General features: G+C 43.5%; 1 protein-coding gene and 1 long non-coding RNA gene across 3 annotated transcripts in view; both read right to left on the bottom strand.

Moving 5' to 3' along the window:
- LOC118372812 (tyrosine-protein kinase receptor-like) overlaps positions 1–23815 on the bottom strand; it is an 86665-nt gene that overhangs the window by 3987 nt on the left and 58863 nt on the right. The window contains exons 13-26 of one of the 2 annotated variants that reach the window (XM_035758814.2): positions 15055–15205; positions 14393–14512; positions 12307–12463; positions 11654–11836; positions 10925–11023; positions 10162–10314; positions 9792–9902; positions 7310–7496; positions 7094–7184; positions 2494–2558; positions 1514–1643; positions 1322–1419; positions 1136–1228; positions 788–889 (exon numbers count right to left, since the gene is read on the bottom strand). In XM_035758814.2, the coding sequence (XP_035614707.1) occupies positions 788–889; positions 1136–1228; positions 1322–1419; positions 1514–1643; positions 2494–2558; positions 7094–7184; positions 7310–7496; positions 9792–9902; positions 10162–10314; positions 10925–11023; positions 11654–11836; positions 12307–12463; positions 14393–14512; positions 15055–15205 (1740 nt within the window). Of the gene's footprint in view, positions 1–787; positions 890–1135; positions 1229–1321; positions 1420–1513; positions 1644–2493; positions 2559–7093; positions 7185–7309; positions 7497–9791; positions 9906–10161; positions 10315–10924; positions 11024–11653; positions 11837–12306; positions 12464–14392; positions 14513–15054; positions 15206–23815 lie in introns of both variants that reach the window. The other variant, XM_035758813.2, reaches the window with a different exon arrangement.
- Positions 16445–22404, bottom strand: LOC127913607 (uncharacterized). Its single transcript, XR_008086158.1, has 4 exons — positions 21414–22404; positions 18831–19358; positions 17819–18170; positions 16445–16729 (listed from the first exon to the last, which is right to left on the bottom strand). It is a non-coding gene; the product is annotated as an uncharacterized LOC127913607 (long non-coding RNA).

Below are 23815 nucleotides of genomic sequence, written 5' to 3'. Positions count from 1 at the left end.
GTCTTTCATGTACCTTTTTGCAAACTCCAGGCGTGTTGTCATGTGCTTCCGTCTGGCCAGTCTCCCATAAAGCACAGATTGGTGAAGTGCTGTAGAGACTGTTGTCCTTCTGGCAGGTTCTCCCATCTCAGCCAATGAACTCTGTAGTTCTGTCATAGTGGTCATTAGCTTCTTGGTCACCTCCCTGACCAAGGTCCTTCTTGCCCGGTTGCTCAGTTTTTTTGGACAGCCAGCTGTAGGCAGAGTCTGGGTAGTTCTATATTTCTTCCATTTCCCAATGATGGAGACCACTCTTCTCTTGGAAACTTTCAACACTAGACATTGTTTTATACCCTTTCCCAGATATTACTCATCACAATTATATCTCTGAGATCTACAGACAGTTATTGGACTTCATGGTATAGTTTCTGCTCTGACATGCACTGTCAACTGTGGGACCTTATATAAACAGGCGTGTTTCTTTCTAAATCATGTTCAAACAATTTGAGTTGGCCACAGGAAACGGGATGCACCTGAGCACCATTTGGAGTGTCATTGCAAATGGTTGTTAATACTTATGTCAATGAGATACATCTGTATTTCATTTTCAATCAATTAGAAAAAATGTCTAAAAACCTGTTTTCACTGTCATTGTGTGTAGATGGCTAAATAAACAAATTCTGTCTGTAACACAACAAAATGTGGAATACTTCAAGGGGTATGAATACTTTCTGAAGGAACTGTATGTACTGCTACTGGTCATTCAACTACAGTTTGGATACATCATGTAATAGAGTGAATGGGTTACCAGGTGTCAGTCTTGCAGGTGAAGATGCCCTCCATGAAGGCCTCTGGCGGCATCCACTTGACGGGCAGCATGGCACGGCCACCCTTTCTGTAGTAGCTGGCCCTGTGGAGGAGAATGAGTCATGGTTAGTGTCTGAAACGCCTCTATAACTAAATGTGAATAGTACGCTCAAGTCTTCACTGCGTGGAGACGAGACTGATCCAACAGATATGTTGAGATATTAGCTGGGAAAAACACAGAATGGAGAAATGAAACATCACAAGGCGTTAAGATCCTTTTTGGGGGATGCTGAACTGAAGCAACAAGCAGCATGGTACTGGGACAGAGAGAACTGGTGGTTAAGTATACCTGTATATGTCACGCGCCATTCCAAAGTCTCCTATCTTAGCCACTCGGTCTGGTCCAGGGCAGGTCAGCAAACAATTCCTGGCAGCTATATCTCTGAAACACATAACAAACAACATTGAATACCTCTTTATGTAGTATGAATACTGTATACAAAAGGCTAATGGTTTGGTAGGAGGACATGGTAACCTGTGGATGAAGTGGTTCTCTTCTAGGTAGCGGCAGCCGAAGGCGATGTCTCTGGCCACATGTAGCAGCTCCAGCATGGTGAGGGAGGAGCTCTGACTCTGAAAAAACACCACACACACAAAACCATTACTACTAACAGACCCATAGGGCTGTTGAACACTTCAGGCAGCTGAGAGACACTCTGCTACCGACCGTTTTGGGTCGGTTCTGTCTCAGGAAGCTCTTCATATCGCCTCCAGTCATCAGCTCCAGGAGGATACAACGGGGCAGGATCTGCAGACTCACCCCGATGCAGCGCACTATGTTCTGGTGGCTGAACTTACTGTGGACACACAAGAACAGTGGTGGTGAATACACTTCTGTACCTCAGGCTAGGAGAGTTGGCCAGACACCAGCTGTAATGGCTTTAGGGTACAGGACTGTTTTTTACAAGTTGTGTGTGATATGGTGTGGTGGCATCAACATATTAATGAATGTGTCTGTGTTTATGTCTAGGCTGTGTCTAGTATTATTAAATCACCAGGAAACACTCCAGGGCCCAATTTACCCCAGGCTACTCATTATATACTCTGTTGTGCCTGTCTTAGACCGACAGCGTCTGCTCGACAGAGATGCTTTTTAATGCTTTCAGCAGAGCTCCATTTGGAGGTGAGACAGATGAATTACCTGACTCTCTATGATAAACAACAGCTGGTAAGATTTTTGCCAAAATAAGCAGTGAATGAGGAGAGTCACAAAACAAAACATGGCATCAGATTAGACTGCCAAGAGCTAAGTGATGGTATGACAGTATGACAGTGTCTGGGTGTCGTCCGCCCCACTCATATGCTACACTATGTTACTGTGTGTGTGTGTGTGTGTGTGTGTGTGTGTGTGTGTGTGTGTGTGTGTGTGTGTGTGTGTGTGTGTGTGTGTGTGTGTGTGTGTGTGTGTGTGTGTGTGTGTGTGTGTGTGTGTGTGTGTGTGTGTGTGTGTGTGTGTGTGTGTGTGTGAGAGAGAGAGTGTGAGAGTGTGTGAGAGTGAGAGTGTGTGAGAGTGAGAGAGAGAGTGAGTGAGTGAGTGAGTGAGTGAGTGAGTGAGTGAGTGAGTGAGTGAGTGAGTGAGTGAGTGAGTGAGTGAGTGAGTGAGAGAGTAGAAGTGGATGAGGCCCTGTGTGTTCCAGCCTAGTCCACCTCATAATCAGCGCCTCCATCAGGAAATCCATTTCGTCCTGTTCGGAGCAGATCTCCGGAAGAGTCTGTGGAGCAGAAAGGTAATAACAGTCAGTCAGGCCCTATTCAGAACAGAACACATGCAGAGAGAGACACCCCATGGCATGCACTCATCAGCTGATTCACACAAGGAAATTACAGTTGATTTTCATAGCAGACTTTTCTAGAGAAATCTATGAATGAATGAATATATGCAGCAGAAAGACTAAAGAAATGAATTGTGTTCTGTTCAATGTTAATGTCTACAGTATGTATATACAGTGATGTTACATTTTAAACCTACTATTATATTATAATGTAATCAGTCATTGTTTGAGTTGCATCCTGCATTTTTCCCAGCAGAAGTGATACAAACTGACATGTCGTGTCAGAGTGAAACACAGAAGGACCTTTAGATCAGTGTTGGAGTCTTTTTAAAGGGCACCAGCGTGATCTCCTTTGTTAGGTTATAGGTCTGTACGTCACTGTTACTTACAACACAGAGCTAGAGCCTTTCTTAAGGCAGGTGTAAATACACCTGACCAGCAGTACACATAATGAAGGAAGTGCAGAGGGAAACTGCCATAGAGGAGGAACACTCTTAGTTACTCTTAGCATTTTAGTCAAAAGGTTATCAATATTAGTTTTTCCCAATTGTTTACACACTAAAACTGGCCCATGAGGCACAATGACCCAAACCTGTAACTAATTTATAGGTTTGGGTCATTGTGCCAGACACCACATCTGTAATACTAGTGGCACATGTTTTGCTTTACACCCAGACTACAATTTTATAACAAACATTTGGCAAAACACAACACACAATGCTCTACCTTTGGCACAACCTTCACAACTAAAATATCTTGTGTGCAAATGAAAAGCAACTCAGTTCAACAAGCTAAGCTCAATTACCAATTGATCACTTTCTCTCTTCACATGTGCAAACACTAATTGCATAAATGTTCCCTTTGCAATCAGACCTTTGGTATGGATAAAAAGCACACAGGTGAGAACTGTGTTTGGAGAACAATGGAAGCAAACTTGGCAGAGAGTGGTGGAGGAGAGGTTGAGGTGGGGGTGGAGGTAGAGATAGAGGTCGAGGTGGAGATAGAGGTAGAGATAGAGGTGGAGGTAGAGGTAGAGGTGGGGGTAGAGGTAGAGGTAGAGGTAGAGATAGAGGTGGAGGTGGAAGAGGTGGGGGTAGAGGTAGAGGTAGAGGTGGGGATAGAGGTAGAGGTAGAGGTAGAGGTAGAGATAGAGGTGGGGGTAGAGGTAGAGGTGGGGGTAGAGGTAGAGGTAGAGATAGAGGTGGAGGTGGGGGGTAGAGGTAGAGGTAGAGGTGGGGGTAGAGGTAGAGGTGGAGGTAGAGGAATATGTTATTTGTCTTATGCAGCTGTATGACCCAGTGGGTGAATAAACTTAGTTTGAGCATTACTAAGCATCCGTGAGTTCTACTCTTATTTAGAACCTTACAAAGGCGAAACAAGTAAATGTTTCATGTATTACTGTATGAAATTGGGAGCTATATTGCTTTGCAACATGTTTATCTTGTATACTGTATTACTGTAGTGTTTACTGTACTGCATGCTATTTTGTTTTTGTAGAACTGAAAGACGAACACCACGTACGTGATGGTAAAACGCATCTATTTACAGACGAACAGGAGGCTGCCATTGTGCAAATGGTAGTTGAAAATAATGCCATAAGACTGCGGGAAATCCAACACCAGATTATTGAAAACCCTGACATCTTCAATATCAGAGTGAGTTTATCATGAAAATCAGCCAAGACCTCAGAAAAGGAATTGTAGACCTCCACAAGTCTTGTTCATCCTTGGGAGCAATTTCCAAATGCCTGAAGGTATCACGTTCATCTATACAAACAATAGTATGCAAGTATAAACACCATGGGACCACGCAGCCGTCGTACTGCTCAGGAAGGAGATACGTTCTGTCTCCTAGAGATGAACGTACTTTGGTGCGAAAGGTGCAAATCAATCCCAGAACAACAGCAAAGGATGTTGTGAAGATGCTGGAGGAAACATGTGCAAAAGTATCTATATCCACACTAAAACGAGTCCTATATCGACATAACCTGAAAGGAAGCTCAGCAAGGAAGAAGCCACTGCTCCAAAACCACCATTAAAAATCAAGACTACGGTTTGCGACTGCACATGTGGACAAAGATCATACTTTTTGGAGAAATGCCCTCTGGTCTGATGAAACAAAAATAGAACTGTTTGGTCATAATGACCATTATTATTTTTGGAGGAAAAAGGGGGAGACTTGCAAGCCGAAGAACACCATCCCAACAATGAAGCACGGGGTGGCAGCATCATGTTGTTGGGGTGCTTTGCTGCAGGTGGGACTGGTGCACTTCACAAAATAGATGGCATCATGAGGAAGGGAAAATGATGTGGATATATTGAAGCAACATCTCAAGACATCAGTCAGGAAGTTAAAAGGCGTGCCGCTAGTGGGACACCTTGACAACATCCGGTGAAATTGCAGAGTGCCAAATTCAAATTAAATTACTATAAATATTTAGCATTCATGAAAATACAAGTGTAATACATGAAAATAAAGCTTAACTTGTTGTTAATCCAGCCAAGGTGTCAGATTTCAAAAAGGCTTTACGGTAAAAGCAAACCATGCGATTATCTGAGGACAGCGCCCCGCATACCAACACATGAAAAACATATTTCAACCAGACAGGTGCGACACAAAGTCAGAAATAGCAATATAAAAAACGCGTTACCTTTGATGATCTTCTTCGGTTGGCACTCCAAAAGGTCCCAGTTACATCACAAATGGTCCTTTTCTTCGATAATGTCCTTCTTTATATCCATAAAACTCCATTTAGCTAGCGCACTTCAGTCAATAATCCATCCAGTTTCCCTCCATCAAAATGCATACAAAATGAATCCCAAACATTACATATAAACTTTTCCAAACAAGTCAAACAACGTTTATAATCAAACCTTAGGTATCCTAATACGCAAATAAATGATAAAATTGAAGTTCATTACTGGAGATAAATAAGAAAGAACGCGCTTTCCTCCACGTGCTTGGAAACACTACAGCCAAAATGGGAGCCACCTAGAAGAACTACAATATTTGGGTCATTTTCCAAAAACCAGCCTGAAACTCTTTCTAAAGTCTGTTGACATCTTGTGGAAGCCCTAGGAACTGCAATTTGGGAGGACTTGGGCTTATAATTACAGTACTAGCCATTGAAAACAGTGGTAAGCTGAAAAAAATAAAACAATTAATTGGGATGGTTTGTCATCGGGGTTTCACCTGCCATATCAGTTCTGTTATACTCACAGACATCATTTTAACAGTTTTAGAAACTTTAGAGTGTTTTCTATCACTTATATGCATATCCTAGCTTCTGGGCCTGAGTGACAGGCAGTTTACTTTGGGCACGCTTTTCATCCGGACGTGAAAATACTGCCCCCTAGCTCAAAGAAGTGTTAATGCTTGGTCGCAAATGGGTTTTCCAAATGGACAATGACCCCAAGCATACTTAAATTGTGGCAAAATGGCTTAAGGACAACAAAGTCAAGGTATTGGAGTGGCCATCACAAAGCCCTGACCTCAATCCAACAGAAAATTTGTGGGCAGAACTGAAAAAGCATGTGCAAGCAAGGAGGCCTACACACCTGACTCAGTTACACGAGCTGTGTCGGGAGGAATGGGCCAAAGTTAACCCAACTTATTGTGGAAAGCTTGTGGAAGGCTACCCACAACGTTTGACCCAAGTTAAACTATTTAAAGGCAATGCTACCAAATACTAATTGAGTGTATGTTAACTTCTGACCCACTGGGAATGTGATGAAAGAAATAAAAGCTGAAATAAATAATTTTCTCTACTATTATTCTGACATGTCACTTTCTTAAAATAAAGTGGTGATCCTAACTGACCTAAAACAGGGATTTGTTACTAGGATTAAATGTCAGGAATTGTGAAAAACTGAGTTGAAATGTATTTGGCTAAGGTGTACATAAACTTCCCGACTTCAACTGTATGTGTGCTTACAGTATGCTGTTTGACATGTATTGAGTCATGTTGAAATATAAAACAAAACATGTTGCATTTGTGTTCCTTTCTTGTTTGAGTACACACAAACAATATACAGTATAACAACAAAATCTTAGTCTTTACACTGAAATAGGTTCTGATGGTAGTGTTTTGAATTTGTCACATTGGTGTGATCTCGGTTGTCACTAAGTTTGATTAATTTGATTTGTGTGTGTGTCTCATTTGTATGCAGAGTTTAATTTTGAGCAGGGAGTACATGATTTTGATTGCTGTGTTTTATTTTGCAAGATGTCTGTGGGGTTTCGGGAAATTGGCTAACTGTTTTGTGTTTTGTGCTTACAATTTTGAGTACATGAGATGTAGTTTCAGCAAACGTGTGTTAACAACTTGGAAAAACTGTAAACATCATCTTCTACTCTTTGTTTTTGGCTATTCATGTATATGCAATGCCCAAGAGGAATTATATAATTTAAACTGTTCTGTGCTGATATATTCTTAGTCATGGAGGAGCTATGGAGCCAAAAGAAGAGGAACTGACCTTTATGGCCACTTGCATGGCTGTGTTCTCTCCATTCATCCCTAGAACCTGGCCTTCATACACCTCCCCAAATGCTCCATGGCCCAATGCCCTGCAAACACACACCAAGCCAGACAGGTGACAAAGAGCTTCACTCCAGAGCTTCACACCATCATGTAATGCATGTTGTTACTTATAGTTCAGTGCTCAGTCAGCTGTACTGTGTGTGTGGACTACCTGAGGAGGGTGATGTTCTTGCGTGGTACTTCATTCAGCTCACTCAGCGAAGCAGCCTTGCCAGCAAAGCAGTAGTTTGGATTGTAATCTGTCATGATGGTGGATGACCGGATCTTACTCAGCTTGTATTCTGGGCTCTGGAGACGCAGCCTGACCGCGTGCAACTGGTTCTTCTTACGGTAGTATACTGCAGGAGAGAGAGACCAGGAAGACAGTGTTGGTTACTGTCATACAGTCCTTGGCTTCAAACTGTTGTTATACTGTACCTATCAGAGACATAACAACACACTATCCCTGCATCAGACACACTACCCTAATGTCTGTCTGTCCTCTAACCTCTGGCCTCTGACCTCTGGCCCTGGTCCAGTCAGTGACTAGCTGTGAGTCTGTGAGTTGAGGACCGAGGACTCACCCTCCGTGGAGGCGGCCCGCGGCCCCGATGCAGGTTGGTAGTCTGCCTGGGGGGCTGGGTGGGGGCCCTGGGGGGCGATGCGTGGTTGTGAGAGGTGCCCTCTGCCGTGACGTCGAGCTGCAGGTGCAGACAGACGCGACGCTCGGGGGGAGGAGTGGGGGGGCCGTGACAGACTACCAACCTACTTGGGGGAGAGCTCAGGTGAAGAGACAATGTTAACTGTCTGAGGTCTGTCTCCACCTGGATGGGCCCTCACCATGGACTACAGTGGGGCTGCTTGACCATCTGGCTTTTGGGTTCAGTTGAGTGTGTGTGTTGTATTGTTCCATTTGGCGTTTTACTACAGTATTGTGTTGTGTGTGTGTGTGTGTGTGTGTGTGTGTGTGTGTGTGTGTGTGTGTGTGTGTGTGTGTGTGTGTGTGTGTGTGTGTGTGTGTGTGTGTGTGTGTGTGTGTGTGTGTTGTGTTGAGTTGAGTGTGTGTATGTTGTGTTGTGTGTGTTATGCATGTTGTGTGTTAGGATATAGAGAAACTATATATTGATACTGTACAGTATGCCTTTTGAATTGACAGTGCTTAGAGACAGGAAGCAGCTCTGATATCACTTCCTCTGAGGCTTATGGGAAAGTTCTGTGGTCTTATGCAAAGAGACTTTCACTCCACAGTGAAGCTTTGTGTTAATGACAGGTTTTAATGATTTAGCATTGGAAAAAAGTACAGTTCCACTTCAGTCATAGCACAGTGTGTTACAGTTAGTGCACAAGTCAAACTCTAAATATGAGGATCTCATACCGACATAGAGGGAATGTTGATATTTGGTGATATCAGTTTGTCTGAAAAAATGATACCATCCCACTGGGCACACACTGGTTGAACCAATGTGGAATAGATGTTGAATTGACATTCTGTCATGGTAAGACACTCTATGATTAGACACTCCATAATCAGCACTGTCAAGGAAGTAAGAGTCCTACACTGCCAGAATCCCCTCCCCTCATACTGCAGCACACGGTCGTCAAAAAGGGAGCAATTAAAGAGAAACAGAAAATTATCCCTCACTGTTAAACATTTCTGTCCCAAAAATGAAAAAGACAATCAGTCAATTTTTGAGCACATATAAAGTACACATATAACACAGTAGCAGCATTCATTATGATATGAATCATTGATCGCTCATTGGCAAGACGAGGTTAGACACTAATATTAGTATAATAGATTATTATTCTTTTGTTCACTCCTCAATGTTTCCAAAGCAGAATAATCAGAGGTACAACTTAAAAGTTAATAGCAGTCATTTCCCTCATTCCCTAATCATTCCTTTTAACAGGCTTATTGTGCAATCATTAGCATTAAGCGATTAAACCATGTTTTACTTTGAATTCAAATAAACCCATGTGATTATAAAACAAGTATAGAAGGTAAGAATTGTTACTGGTGTGGTGATTTGTCCAATGTGCACTTTTAAGCATGACTAGATAAACAGTACATGTATGTTATTGCACATACTTGGGACCATCAATCCGAATGTGCCAGACCACTAAATGAATACTTAGCCAGCCCCTTCACTCTGATAGAAACATCTTAGGTTTTGTGGAAGTAAAGTGCAAGAGTGAAAGGTGGCTAGACAGTAATCCCTTCAGCCCCTCCTAAAGTATGTGTATCACAGTTCAAATCAGTTCAGTCTCTACCAGTCTTGATATCTGGAAGAAATATAATGCCCAAGGGCTGACAAGATAAAAACCCATTTTTGTCAATGTGGATTTCCCAAAAGAGGATTACAAGCAACAATTCCTAAAAGGCCGTTGGTACTATTTTCTACAAGTATCTTCCTGACTGTTAAATGCAGTGTTGAAGCGTGGACTTCCACCATTCACTCACATCCAGCGTCACATTTCCCTCAAAGAGAATACATTAAACCACAGCTTGGTTTACAATGCCAAGCTCCTGCCTTTTCATGATGCTTTCATTGTCAGAAAGTTAAATACAGTATCATTGGCATGGAAAGAAACAGCTCACAGACGGTGAAAGGTGGAGGGCACAGAATCAACACAGAATTGGAAGAGGCTCTTACTGAGGGTGAGGCTGGCGCAGGTCAGGACGATGACCGTCACCACGATGGTTGCCACCACAGCTAGGATGAGGGACAAGGACAGCTGGCCTTCTGGAGCGAGGCCCTGATGGGCTGCTGGGGGGTCACAGGTCAGGATTAACAGAGAAAGATGGAGATCCACTCAGATCATAACAATGCATCAAAGACAATAGGATTACTCGAGAGGTAGTTCCTTCCGTAACATTTATCAATTTCTCTCCTTTTATGAGTGTCCCATTCCAAGATAAACACAGTAGTAGATCTGTGAAATTCTAAAGGACAGAGTTTTAAATTTAGTATATATGATCCCAAAACACATCTAGTAAAATGAGGGTTTTTACTTGACTGTTACCTGTGCAGGTGACGTTGTCACTGGCCAGTACCTCCTCGTTGTGACAGAGGCAGATGATGAGTTGAGTGTCCTCGTCCCATTTGCAGCTCTGGGTCTGGCAGTGACCGCAGTTGAGCTGCACCTTGATCTCACATTCTCCATGGCTCTCCATGGCTGAGTGGGGAGGATGACAGAGGAAGTTCACCACATGAATCTCACAAGAATAATGCTGGAGCAGAAGCACTGGTCAACTTATATCTATGGCTAAAAAGAGAAGCTGTTTTGCAATCAGTTTTCTTTCTCTTCTTCATAACGTTGTCAAACACTGGACTTCAATTCTTAACTATGGTCAACTAAAACAAATCATGGTTTCACTGTAAAGTCGGTACTGCCTGGCCATGGGTCAGTTAACTGTTTTAGTTTGTGTCTTTTTCTTGTCTGTCACTACACAGAGAACTGCTTTGTATTCTATCCTGCATTGGCGGCACATGCATTGGACTCAAATGACATTGTCGTGCCGTAAAGAATTGAGGGGCTGTCTGTTCCTCTACATCATTGAAAAAAGAGAAGGTTGCATGGCGCCAGGATCAACAGGATCCGTGAGGCCCTGAATTAGTTAACTAGTGTCTGAGGGATGAGGAGCCCATCCCTTCTTCTCCCACTGAATCAGAATCAGGTGGTAGAGACACACAAACCTCTGTGTTACGGCCTTGGCTCGCTCTCTGCTCTCCCCCTCCTCTCTTCTGGCCCCCAGTGACACTGATGAAGGAGGAGAAAGCCTTACCTGCCAGCGGATGGAGAAATATTTCCCCCATGGGATTAACAAAGGAGATGCCATCCTGACCGCCCGCTGTGATGTCATCAATCAGCGCAGCATCGCCACCTTAATTTAGATGAAACACGATATCAAAGATAAGTGAATGTAGAGATATTGTAAAAGTCTATGTTTGAGCTAATAATAACAATGCTCACATATGCTCACATTATAAATGGCAATCTTTATTTTGATCAAAGACGGTCTGGGTAGAGGGAGTATGTGTGGTATATTAACGATGTTGAAAGAAATCACGTTTTTCTCAGTCTGTACACATCTCCTCCCAGTGTGTGCCATGTTTTTCAGAGGAGCCAAACGGACCTCCAATCTTATCAGTCAATTAAGTAGAACTTTCTTCCCCAGACAACACAAAAAGCAGGGTCTTTCATGATCTCAGTATGAGTTTAACCTGTATCATAATATCACAACAGTCAGAGAGGGATGTTTATTCTGTCACCAATCCAGACTAGTAAATCATACCAGATAAAGGAAGAAAAGCAGTGAATGTTATCAACCTTCCCCTTTCCTTGGGGCCAATAAAAATTCTCCAGCATAAATGTATTTGTCAGATTCATCACAGCTAGAAAAGAGCTGGAGGCTACAGAGGGAGGATCTTAAATCCTATTATAACACCCCTAGCAGTACAGTATGGCACATAAGGAAAGCAGTAAATATTATTATGAGTGTGTGTTAGATTACCTCTGTATCCGCCTCCTCCTCCTCCAGCAGTGCAGGCTCCCCCTCCCCCTCCAAACCCCCCGAAGGTGGCCCAGGACAGTTTGGATAAGGCTTGGGGGCAGGAAGAACCCCCCTCTGCTCCCTCCAGGAGAGACTTCCCTGCCCACAGGTGGCTGGAGGAGTCCTTCCAGCCTCCACCTCCCCCTGAAGCACACACACACACACACCTCATTTAGTCATCACTCTCTCCAAACACTTCTTCTATTGATGTTTGCATAAGATAGGTCGATAAATTCTCCATAAGAACTTGCTGGTCAAGGAGGATTTACAGGGAATGTTCCATGAGTCTTTTCCAAGTACATTAATACAGTATTGCCATATACACTATGTCTTTTCTTCCTTTTCAATGGTTGCATAAGTCAAAAGGCTGCAACCAAGATTATAAGCAGACCCATAGGATAACCAGGGGTCAGGGCCAGCTTCTTGATATAAACACATGCACTCCTGCCCTTTCTCTGACACCTTCTACTGAAGACGCTCAAGTAGGAGCTTTAGCAGTCAGAGAAATGAAAGCCATTTTTTTTTTTAAGGAGCAGATAGCTAGCTCTGTGAAGAGAATCTCAGAGGGAAGGGAAAAGTGGAGGGGGTGAAGTGAGGGGGGAAACCCAACCAACCTGCTGCTCCAGTCTTGCCATTAGAGCTGGAGGCCACTGTGTCGTTCTCATACTGCTCCAGAGGGATCTGGTCCAAGCTGCTCTCTGGGTCTTCCAGGTAGGCCTTCCCTCCACCACCAGCCGCTATCAGTAGAGGCACCAGCACCCCACCCTCCATCTGGCAGGGGTCACAGGGGTCACAGGGGTCACAGTCAAACACAAGAGCAGCTTAAAAGGTCCAATGCAGCCATTTTTATGTCAATGTCAAGTTATTTCTGCCCAACAATTAAGTATCTTACTGTGATTGTTTTCAATGGTAAAAAAAATAAACAAAAATAGCTTCTTAGCAAAGAGCAGTTTCTTAAGCAATCATTTTGCTAGGACTGTCTGGAAGTGGTCTGAGTGGGTTATTGGCAGAGAGGATTGGAACTGTAATTTATCGCCCGGTGACGTCACTAGGCAGACAAAAACTCCATCCCACCAAAACAGGCTGAAAAAAAAAGCTTACACTAGGGGGCTTTATTTTAACAAACCTAACACAATGGTAAATCTAAGCGCAGGCGGTAGAGCTATAGTTTCAGGAGGGTGTCAGAAATATTTTTGCTATTGTCACTATCACAATTATCAGCACATTTGCTGGCGTTGGCGTGAAAGGGCTGAGTTTTGATGAATAAAGAAGTTGTGGGTGTGTCTAGGCTTGGCCCCTCACTGGCCAATCAGAACGTGCTCCATAGTGAAATATTGTATGTGGTTGCTTCAAGTTGTGTATTTATGGTCTTTATGTACTGCCTTTGTATCAGTTCCAATGTTAGTCCATTATAGTTTGTTAAATAGCTTACAGAAACCCCCCAAAAATGTAGACCTATTTTTGATAAATACATTCACGTCAACCCATTTGCAGTCCATATTGTTCTAAGTAATTGCACGGCTTCAACAGCATTCTAGCAGGGGCTAGTCCTACTGTAAATTGCATTATGGCTTAGCATTGTGGCTTAGCATTGTGGCTTAGCATTGACATTATATTTATTATTGATAAGGCCTAAAAAGAGATTGAATAATTCAAATCAAATTCTAAACAAAACAACAACTTATTTTAATATTAAAACAAAGCAGATCCGGCAGCACATCCAAATCTTTTCACAGTGGCTGGACAAAGATCCTGAATAAATAGAAAGGGAGAATGTCCACTCACCGTTGTACTGCTCCCAAATAGGCCTATGTTTTATGAACATAGTCGGGACCATCTTACAGATCAGATCGCCTTCACACATCTCTACAAGTTGCATTATAAGTGTCCCATGTACATTGTCACCTTAAAACCAGGTAGGTTAATAATTCTAATAAGTTTGGTTGTAATACAATTTTATGAAAAACAAGCAATCAGTTTTTTTTTTAACAACAACAATAATAAATAAATGTCAAATGTAATGACATCATAAAATCTCCAGGATGAAAGACACTGTTGAACCAGCCTTCGTTATAGTAGAGGCCCGACGGAGGGCTTTCGGAAATTAGCACATTGGATTATGTTTTTAAGGACACACCTTAAATATTTCCAGCCACCCATCTGAGTGCAAGCAAAATGATATTAGACAGGTAAATAGCTGAACCTGGCGTTAGGGCTGGACATGCCAGTTTTTAAATGATGAAATTGCAAACTAACGTGCATTTGACACTAGCACCGCCTTAACACCAGCCAAAAATAGAATCCTAAAAGTCCATTATCATAATTTTCACAATTTCACAGTATTGTTCCAACCTCATAGTGTGGAAATATATATAAAACACAGGAAAATCCCATTTTTAACTGCACTCAGCTTTTACGAGGACCACTCTACCCTCTGCCATAGTCCATAGTGCAACTGAGGGTCCAGTCCAGCGTTTCAAAGAGATAAAACCTCTAGATTAAAGGGTTCTTGTCATACAAACCAGTTAACATAAACTCTGTCCTCTACTGCTTGTAACACTACATCTGTAGATAAAATACCATGATAAATAATATTTTAGAATGGCTTCAGAAGATCTTCTAAGCTCATCCATCGGTTCATATCTAACAGCTACATGTGCTTCCGATGGACACCATCATGGCTTTCAAGTTAGGTCTTACCTTGTAGATATAGGTGGCTCCTCCGCCTCCCCCTCCTCCTCCTGCCCACTCTTCACCAGTCAACTCATCTTCTATCACCGACGATTCCCCCAGGCAGATCTTCTGTGTCAGGGGATTTCTCTACAGAGAACATTTGAATGTGGTTAGATCAGAGAGAGAAGTGGCTGCAAGTCTGAGATGTTCTTTTCATACCATCAGGAGATACATACTTCAGAATGGCACCCAAGATAGCAGAAAGTTGAAAGGAAAGTAAACGCTCACTAAGATGAATCAGACATATTTGAACAGCAGGTTATCAGGTAACACTTTATTTGGATAGTCCATCTGTAGACGCTCTATAGACTATTTACAGACTCAGTAACATGTCGACTAACTATCTACTAACCCAAACCCTAGCTCTAACTCTAACCTTAAACCTTATTCTAACCCTAAACTTAACCCTTACCCTTACCCTAACCCTAACCCTAACTTTAAAATGTATCTTAACCTAACTCTAACCCTAACCGTAGCAATCAGTTGCTTTTCAACAAATAGTCTGTTGATAGTATGACCATCTGTAGAGCATCTACAGATGAAAAATCCGGACTATCCAAATAAAGTGTGACTGTTTATCCACCCATAATGTCACCCGAGGTAACCTAACTCTCCCCTCTACGACTCACCCCTGGACAGGCATCCTCCCCCTGATGTCCCACCAGTATATACATGATGTCTCCCTTCTCAAGAGGGAAGATGGCTGAGATGAAGACCCCGTGGGAGCGCTTGTTATGGTTCTTTGCTCCTTTGCCACCTGCGGCTCCATAGGCTGAGATCCTAAGGATTGCACAGTAAACCATAGAAATGAAATTAATAGAAAGTGTGTCTTCATTCAAGTCAATGTGGCATAATGGGTGGACTGGCAGCCATTTTGAGTGCACCCATGTCAGGAAATAAAAGCAAGAAGTGTACCCTTCAATCTGTGTTGTGATTTGTTGACATTACAAAAAATACACTCCATTGTTTGATCCACATAAGTTAGCATCATTTGAATGAACATTCTACATGACCATGGAAATCCAGCATCAGCTGATAGACCATTCCAAAATACAATGGAAATGATTGCATCACAATACCAGGCAGCAATTGCGAGTGTACCTATGAGTTACCAGATTGCCAGGGTTAGAGCTTCCAAGCCCATTCTATTCATTATATTTCTATGCAGTAAACTATGGTGGCAAAATGACAAATTTTGTTATGTACATGCTCTGTATGAGACTTAAAACCTGTACATTTCCACTGGCTGTTTCTCTCATGTAAGAAGAAGCACGTGTTTTTCCTCTATTTTCTGAGCAACTTGGTCACTCGGCCAAAGACAAAGAGCCTCTGAGAGTGACCACAGGTTTTGGTTCATCCAGTTCTTTTCGTATCTTTCAAGGGCACAGCTGTGTGGAGATAAGAGAACAGAGACTAGCTTGAGCATCAGCGACAATTCTATCAGCAGAAAGGAGTAACACAACTGGTGTTTTCACTTGTTTGTGCGCAATGTTCCCACCATGATCTCACACACCTGCTAAACTGCCACATAAACAGAGGTTGTAATGTCCTATAAAGGCTGAGACTCAACTCGTTTGTTGGGCTCTTAACTCTGATCTGTTGTTGAGTGGATTGATAACCAGCTCCAGATTTGCAAATCTTATAATAAAAAGTTGTTGTTTTGAAAAATCTGCCGTCTCTCTTCCTTTTGATGAGAAATTCCACAACAATTCTTGTCGATGAGAATGGGATGGCTCACTCCGTTCGCTGATCGCTCCTGGGACTCCAAGGTTAACTACACGCAGGGGCTGCATTAGATGTGGCTTGGGGAGCCCACACTCCGCCTGAGTGGAGCAGAAGGGACCCGCCTCGGACCCTCCAGTCAGCGTCAGTGGACAGATACGCCATTCCAAACAATAAAATTAAGGTTGAGACTGACGTCTCTAAAGTGCATGTTCAAATATAGATATTGTTATAGTCACAGAAGACTACTGTGTGTAGAGGAAAATTCACTGTGTGTGAGTTTCACTGTGTGTGAGTTTCACTGTGTGTGAAGAAGACCTTGTCTTAGTGACAAGTAGGGCTCTACTGTGTGTGGAGAAAACCTTGTCTTAGTGACAAGGAGGGCTCTAATGTGTGTGGAGAAAACCTTGTCTTAGTGACAAGGAGGGCTCTACTGTGTGTGGAGAAAACCTTGTCTTAGTGACAAGGAGGGCTCTACTGTGTGTGGAGAAAACCTTGTCTTAGTGACAAGGAGGGCTCTACTGTGTGTGGAGAAAACCTTGTCTTAGTGACAAGGAGGGCTCTACTGTGTATGAAGAAAACCTTGTCTTAGTGACAAGGAGGGCTCTAAAAAACCTTGTCTTAGTGACAAGTAGGGCTCTACTGTGTGTGGAGAAAACCTTGTCTTAGTGACAAGTAGGGCTCTACTGTGTGTGGAGAAAACCTTGTCTTAGTGACAAGGAGGGCTCTACTGTGTGTGAAGAAAACCTTGTCTTAGTGACAAGGAGGGCTCTACTGTGTGTGGAGAAAACCTTGTCTTAGTGACAAGGAGGGCTCTACTGTGTGTGGAGAAAACCTTGTCTTAGTGACAAGGAGGGCTCTACTGTGTGTGGAGAAAACCTTGTCTTAGTGACAAGGCGGGCTCTACTGTGTGTGGAGAAAACCTTGTCTTAGTGACAAGGAGGGCTCTACTGTGTGTGGAGAAAACCTTGTCTTAGTGACAAGGAGGGCTCTACTGTATGTGGAGAAAACCTTGTCTTAGTGACAAGGAGGGCTCTACTGTGTGTGGAGAAAACCTTGTCTTAGTGACAAGGAGGGCTCTACTGTGTGTGGAGAAAACCTTGTCTTAGTGACAAGGAGGGCTCTACTGTGTGTGGAGAAAACCTTGTCTTAGTGACAAGGAGGGCTCTACTGTGTGTGGAGAAGACCTTGTCTTAGTGACAAGGAGGGCTCTACTGTGTGTGGAGAAAACCTTGTCTTAGTGACAAGGAGGGCTCTACTGTGTGTGGAGAAAACCTTGTCTTAGTGACAAGGAGGGCTCTACTGTGTGTGGAGAAAACCTTGTCTTAGTGACAAGGAGGGCTCTACTGTGTGTGGAGAAAACCTTGTCTTAGTGACAAGGAGGGCTCTACTGTGTGTGGAGAAAACCTTGTCTTAGTGACAAGGAGGGCTCTACTGTGTGTGGAGAAAACCTTGTCTTAGTGACAAGGAGGGCTCTACTGTGTGTGGAGAAAACCTTGTCTTAGTGACAAGGAGGGTTCTACTGTGTGTGGAGAAAACCTTGTCTTAGTGACAAGGAGGGCTCTACTGTGTGTGGAGAAAACCTTGTCTTAGTGACAAGTAGGGCTCTACTGTGTGTGGAGAAAACCGTGTCTTAGTGACAAGGAGGGCTATACTGTGTGTGGAGAAAACCTTGTCTTAGTGACAAGGAGGGCTCTACTGTGTGTGGAGAAAACCTTGTCTTAGTGACAAGTAGGGCTCTACTGTGTGTGGAGAAAACCTTGTCTTAGTGACAAGTAGGGCTCTACTGTGTGTGAAGAAAACCTTGTCTTAGTGACAAGGAGGGCTCTACTGTGTGTGGAGAAAACCTTGTCTTAGTGACAAGGAGGGCTCTACTGTGTGTGGAGAAAACCTTGTCTTAGTGACAAGGCGGGCTCTACTGTGTGTGGAGAAAACCTTGTCTTAGTGACAAGGCGGGCTCTACTGTGTGTGAAGAAAACCTTGTCTTAGTGACAAGGAGGGCTCTACTGTGTGTGAAGAAAACCTTGTCTTAGTGACAAGGCGGGCTCTACTGTGTGTGGAGAAAACCTTGTCTTAGTGACAAGGAGGGCTCTACTGTGTGTGGAGAAAACCTTGTCTTAGTGACAAGGAGGGCTCTACTGTGTGTGGAGAAAACCTTGTCTTAGTGACAAGGAGGGCTCTACTGTGTGTGGAGAAAACCTTGTCTTAGTGACAAGTAGGGCTCTACTGTGTGTGGAGAAAACCTTGTCTTAGTGACAAGGAGGGCTATACTGTGTGTGGAGAAAACCTTGTCTTAGTGACAAGGAGGGCTCTACTGTGTGTGGAGAAAACCTTGTCTTAGTGACAAGGAGGGCTCTACTGTGTGTGAAGAAAACCTTGTCTTAGTGACAAGGAGGGCTCTACTGTGTGTGGAGAAAACCTTGTCTTAGTGACAAGGAGGGCTCTACTGTGTGTGGAGAAAACCTTGTCTTAGTGACAAGGAGGGCTCTACTGTGTGTGAAGAAAACCTTGTCTTAGTGACAAGGAGGGCTCTACTGTGTGTGGAGAAAACCTTGTCTTAGTGACAAGGAGGGCTCTACTGTGTGTGAAGAAAACCTTGTCTTAGTGACAAGGAGGCCTCTACTGTGTGTGGAGGAAACCTTGTCTTAGTGACAAGGCGGGCTCTACTGTGTGTGGAGAAAACCTTGTCTTAGTGACAAGGCGGGCTCTACTGTGTGTGAAGAAAACCTTGTCTTAGTGACAAGGAGGGCTCTACTGTGTGTGAAGAAAACCTTGTCTTAGTGACAAGGCGGGCTCTACTGTGTGTGGAGAAAACCTTGTCTTAGTGACAAGGAGGGCTCTACTGTGTGTGGAGAAAACCTTGTCTTAGTGACAAGGCGGGCTCTACTGTGTGTGAAGAAAACCTTGTCTTAGTGACAAGGAGGGCTCTACTGTGTGTGAAGAAAACCTTGTCTTAGTGACAAGGCGGGCTCTACTGTGTGTGGAGAAAACCTTGTCTTAGTGACAAGGCGGGCTCTACTGTGTGTGGAGAAAACCTTGTCTTAGTGACAAGGAGGGCTCTACTGTGTGTGGAGAAAACCTTGTCTTAGTGACAAGGAGGGCTCTACTGTGTGTGTAGAAAACCTTGTCTTAGTGACAAGGAGGGCTCTACTGTGTGTGGAGAAAACCTTGTCTTAGTGACAAGTAGGGCTCTACTGTGTGTGGAGAAAACCTTGTCTTAGTGACAAGTAGGGCTCTACTGTGTGTGAAGAAAACCTTGTCTTAGTGACAAGGAGGGCTCTACTGTGTGTGGAGAAAACCTTGTCTTAGTGACAAGGAGGGCTCTACTGTGTGTGAAGAAAACCTTGTCTTAGTGACAAGGAGGGCTCTACTGTGTGTGGAGAAAACCTTGTCTTAGTGACAAGGAGGGCTCTACTGTGTGTGAAGAAAACCTTGTCTTAGTGACAAGGAGGGCTCTACTTGTCTTAGTGACAAGGGGGCTCTACTGTGTGAAAAACCTTGTCTTAGTGACAAGGCGGGCTCTACTGTGTGTGGAGAAAACCTTGTCTTAGTGACAAGGCGGGCTCTACTGTGTGTGAAGAAAACCTTGTCTTAGTGACAAGGAGGGCTCTACTGTGTGTGAAGAAAACCTTGTCTTAGTGACAAGGCGGGCTCTACTGTGTGTGAAGAAAACCTTGTCTTAGTGACAAGGCGGGCTCTACTGTGTGTGGAGAAAACCTTGTCTTAGTGACAAGGAGGGCTCTACTGTGTGTGGAGAAAACCTTGTCTTAGTGACAAGGCGGGCTCTACTGTGTGTGAAGAAAACCTTGTCTTAGTGACAAGGAGGGCTCTACTGTGTGTGAAGAAAACCTTGTCTTAGTGACAAGGCGGGCTCTACTGTGTGTGGAGAAAACCTTGTCTTAGTGACAAGGCGGGCTCTACTGTGTGTGGAGAAAACCTTGTCTTAGTGACAAGGAGGGCTCTACTGTGTGTGGAGAAAACCTTGTCTTAGTGACAAGGAGGGCTCTACTGTGTGTGGAGAAAACCTTGTCTTAGTGACAAGGAGGGCTCTACTGTGTGTGGAGAAAACCTTGTCTTAGTGACAAGTAGGGCTCTACTGTGTGTGGAGAAAACCTTGTCTTAGTGACAAGTAGGGCTCTACTGTGTGTGAAGAAAACCTTGTCTTAGTGACAAGGAGGGCTCTACTGTGTGTGGAGAAAACCTTGTCTTAGTGACAAGGAGGGCTCTACTGTGTGTGGAGAAAACCTTGTCTTAGTGACAAGGAGGGGCTCTACTGTGTGTGAAGAAAACCTTGTCTTAGTGACAAGGAGGGCTCTACTGTGTGTGGAGAAAACCTTGTCTTAGTGACAAGGAGGGCTCTACTGTGTGTGAAGAAAACCTTGTCTTAGTGACAAGGAGGGCTCTACTGTGTGTGAAGAAAACCTTGTCTTAGTGACAAGGAGGGCTCTACTGTGTGTGGAGAAAACCTTGTCTTAGTGACAAGGCGGGCTCTACTGTGTGACAAGGCGGGCTGAAGAAAACCTTGTCTTAGTGACAAGGCGGGCTCTACTGTGTGTGAAGAAAACCTTGTCTTAGTGACAAGGAGGGCTCTACTGTGTGTGAAGAAAACCTTGTCTTAGTGACAAGGCTTGCTCTTGTGTGTGAAGAAAACCTGTCTTAGTGACAAGGAGGGCTCTACTGTGTGTGAAGAAAACCTTGTCTTAGTGACAAGGCGGGCTCTACTGTGTGTGGAGAAAACCTTGTCTTAGTGACAAGGCGGGCTCTACTGTGTGTGGAGAAAACCTTGTCTTAGTGACAAGGAGGGCTCTACTGTGTGTGGAGAAAACCTTGTCTTAGTGACAAGGAGGGCTCTACTGTGTGTGGAGAAAACCTTGTCTTAGTGACAAGGAGGGCTCTACTGTGTGTGGAGAAAACCTTGTCTTAGTGACAAGGAAGGCTCTACTGTGTGTGAAGAAAACCTTGTCTTAGTGACAAGGAGGGCTCTACTGTGTGTGGAGAAAACCTTGTCTTAGTGACAAGGAGGGCTCTACTGTGTGTGAAGAAAACCTTGTCTTAGTGACAAGGAGTGCTCTACTGTGTTTGGAGAAAACCTTGTCTTAGTGACAAGGAGGGCTCTACTGTGTGTGGAGAAAACCTTGTCTTAGTGACAAGGAGGGCTCTACTGTGTGTGGAGAAAACCTTGTCTTAGTGACAAGGAGGGCTCTACTGTGTGTGGAGAAAACCTTGTCTTAGTGACAAGGAGGGCTCTACTGTGTGTGGAGAAAACCTTGTCTTAGTGACAAGTAGGGCTCTACTGTGTGTGGAGAAAACCTTGTCTTAGTGACAAGGAGGGCTCTACTGTGTGTGGAGAAAACCTTGTCTTAGTGACAAGGAGGGCTCTACTGTGTGTGGAGAAAACCTTGTCTTAGTGACAAGTAGGGCTCTACTGTGTGTGGAGAAAACCCTGCTTTATAACACATTATTTGGCAAAGTACTAAATTAATATGAATTAATATGCCATGGTTTGTAAAAGTCAGATGTAAATCCATGAGTTATGTGATTCCAGGACAGGGTCCTGAGATAGAAGTAAGAAACTATTCCTGCAGGTTAGCACATTATTTTGGAAGGAGCAATTTGACCAATGGAGCCGTAGGTGAATTGGTTATACTTGGGATAAAACACAGGGGGAAATAGGGGGAAATACTGTATGGGTACAGAATTCTAAATCACATAAAGAAATGACAAAATATTTTGATGGTGAAGAAACAAACCCTTTTGAGTTAACCTATGATGCATTTATTTTTGAGTTAACCCATATTTCATTTGAAGAAAGAATGAGGTCCCTAACTAAATATTGCTTGTTTTGTGTGTTTGTTTTTGAGTGTGTGTGTATAGATAGAGTTTCCAAATGGGAGCCAAGAGCAGCAGGGGAGAACCCTGTCGGCCCAACCCGCAGACTGGACCAGGTGAAGGTAATGGTGGATAAGTGGGGCAGGAACATTCGGGAACAGGTACCGCTCTGGCACAAGGTAGAAGACTTTCCCTTGAAAGGCACATTAAGTGAAATTTTGTTAGCAGAATGTAGAAAGAAGTTACAGGACTTTGAGAGATTAACCAAGAAAGGCGAGGCGAGTAGAATAGACTGGGATGATTTTAAGAAGTGGGAAAAAGAAGCAGAGAAGGGCAGATAAGAACATTAAAGGAATAATGGTAAATGATTAGAAAAGAAGGAGAAACAATGACTTTCCACCTCCCTATTATACCCTTGTATCCACTGCACCAGCACCTGCCCTTGTTGTCCAACAACGGTCTGCTCAGCCCCCCTCCCCCGCCGCAGCTCTACCCCCAACAAGACCTGCTAGGACTGCAGGACCATCAGACCCCTCACAGGCAGCCCCAGAGCAGTATGAACCATTCTACACATCACCTACAATGACTCCAGTTTCACTGGAGGACTACAGGCATAGATTGGAGAACTGTTTCCGCAAACACAATGGCATCAGACCAGCTGAAAATGGCCACAAAGTTTCTAAGAAAAAAAGCTGGAGCTTGGGTCTAAAACTGTTAAGTATCTAGGAATTGATATTACACTTTGGCAGGAAATTGGCTCTAGAGCGTGTGGCTGTGATTCTATCTGTACCACAGCCAGTACCACAGCCAGTTACAAAACGACATATGTTGACACTCACAGGAATGGCAGGCTATTGTCGAGCCTGGCAGCCTGAATATGCTGAGGTTGTACAGCTACTCTCTGACCACAAGGTGGCGATGAATGACAAGATACAATGGAATCCAGGGGGACTCAAGGAGAACCATTAGTGGTTTATGCAATGACTACTAGGTTGCCACTAAGATAAAGCTCTAACAGACAACACAGAGTGCAATTTAAAGTTACCACAGTCTATATACAATGTGTGCAAAAGGCATGAGGAGGTAGGCAATAATACAATTTTGCAGATTAACACTGGTGAGATCTGGGCATAATAGAGATATTGTTTGCAAAAGAGCAATTTTATGCACTAGAGGATGCATTTTCAGGCTTAATTGTTTGCGCTCACTAGAGGATGCATTGAATTTAAGGGAACAAAATGTAATAAAAAATATGTCTGGAATTAGTTAACTGATTGATCTAAGAGTTGACTGCTGTTAAGAAATGTAACTGTTAAAGAACTAAACAAATAAGGAGGTCTATCCCATGAATGAATGTGTGGACGCACACAAGGATGAATGGGTTCAACTGAAGAAAATACGCCTTCTGCAGTGGTCCAGTCCTGAGTCCTGACCTCAACCTGATTGAGATGCTGTGGCCTGACCTCAAGAGAGCAGTTCACACCAGACATCCCAAGAATATTGCTGAACTGAAACAGTTTTGTAAAGAAGAATGGTCCAAAATTACTCCTGACCATTTGCAGGTCTGATACGCAACTACAGAAAACGTTTGGTTGAGGTTATTGCTGCCAAAGGAGGGTCAACCAGTTATTAAATCCAAGGTTTATGTACTTTTCCCACCCTACACTGTGAATGTTTACACGGTGTGTTCAATAAAGACATTACTTTTTTTTTAATTGTTTGTGTGTTATTAGTGTAAGCAGACTGTGTTTGTCTATTGTTGTGACCTAGATGAAGATCAGATCAAATTGTATTTATGCAGAAATCCAGGTATTTCCAAAGGGTTCACATACTTTTTCT

The sequence above is a fragment of the Oncorhynchus keta genome, chromosome 29 (assembly GCF_023373465.1).
Source record: "Oncorhynchus keta strain PuntledgeMale-10-30-2019 chromosome 29, Oket_V2, whole genome shotgun sequence".
NCBI lineage: Eukaryota > Metazoa > Chordata > Actinopteri > Salmoniformes > Salmonidae > Oncorhynchus > Oncorhynchus keta.
This window is presented reverse-complemented; position numbering and strand designations above follow the sequence as displayed.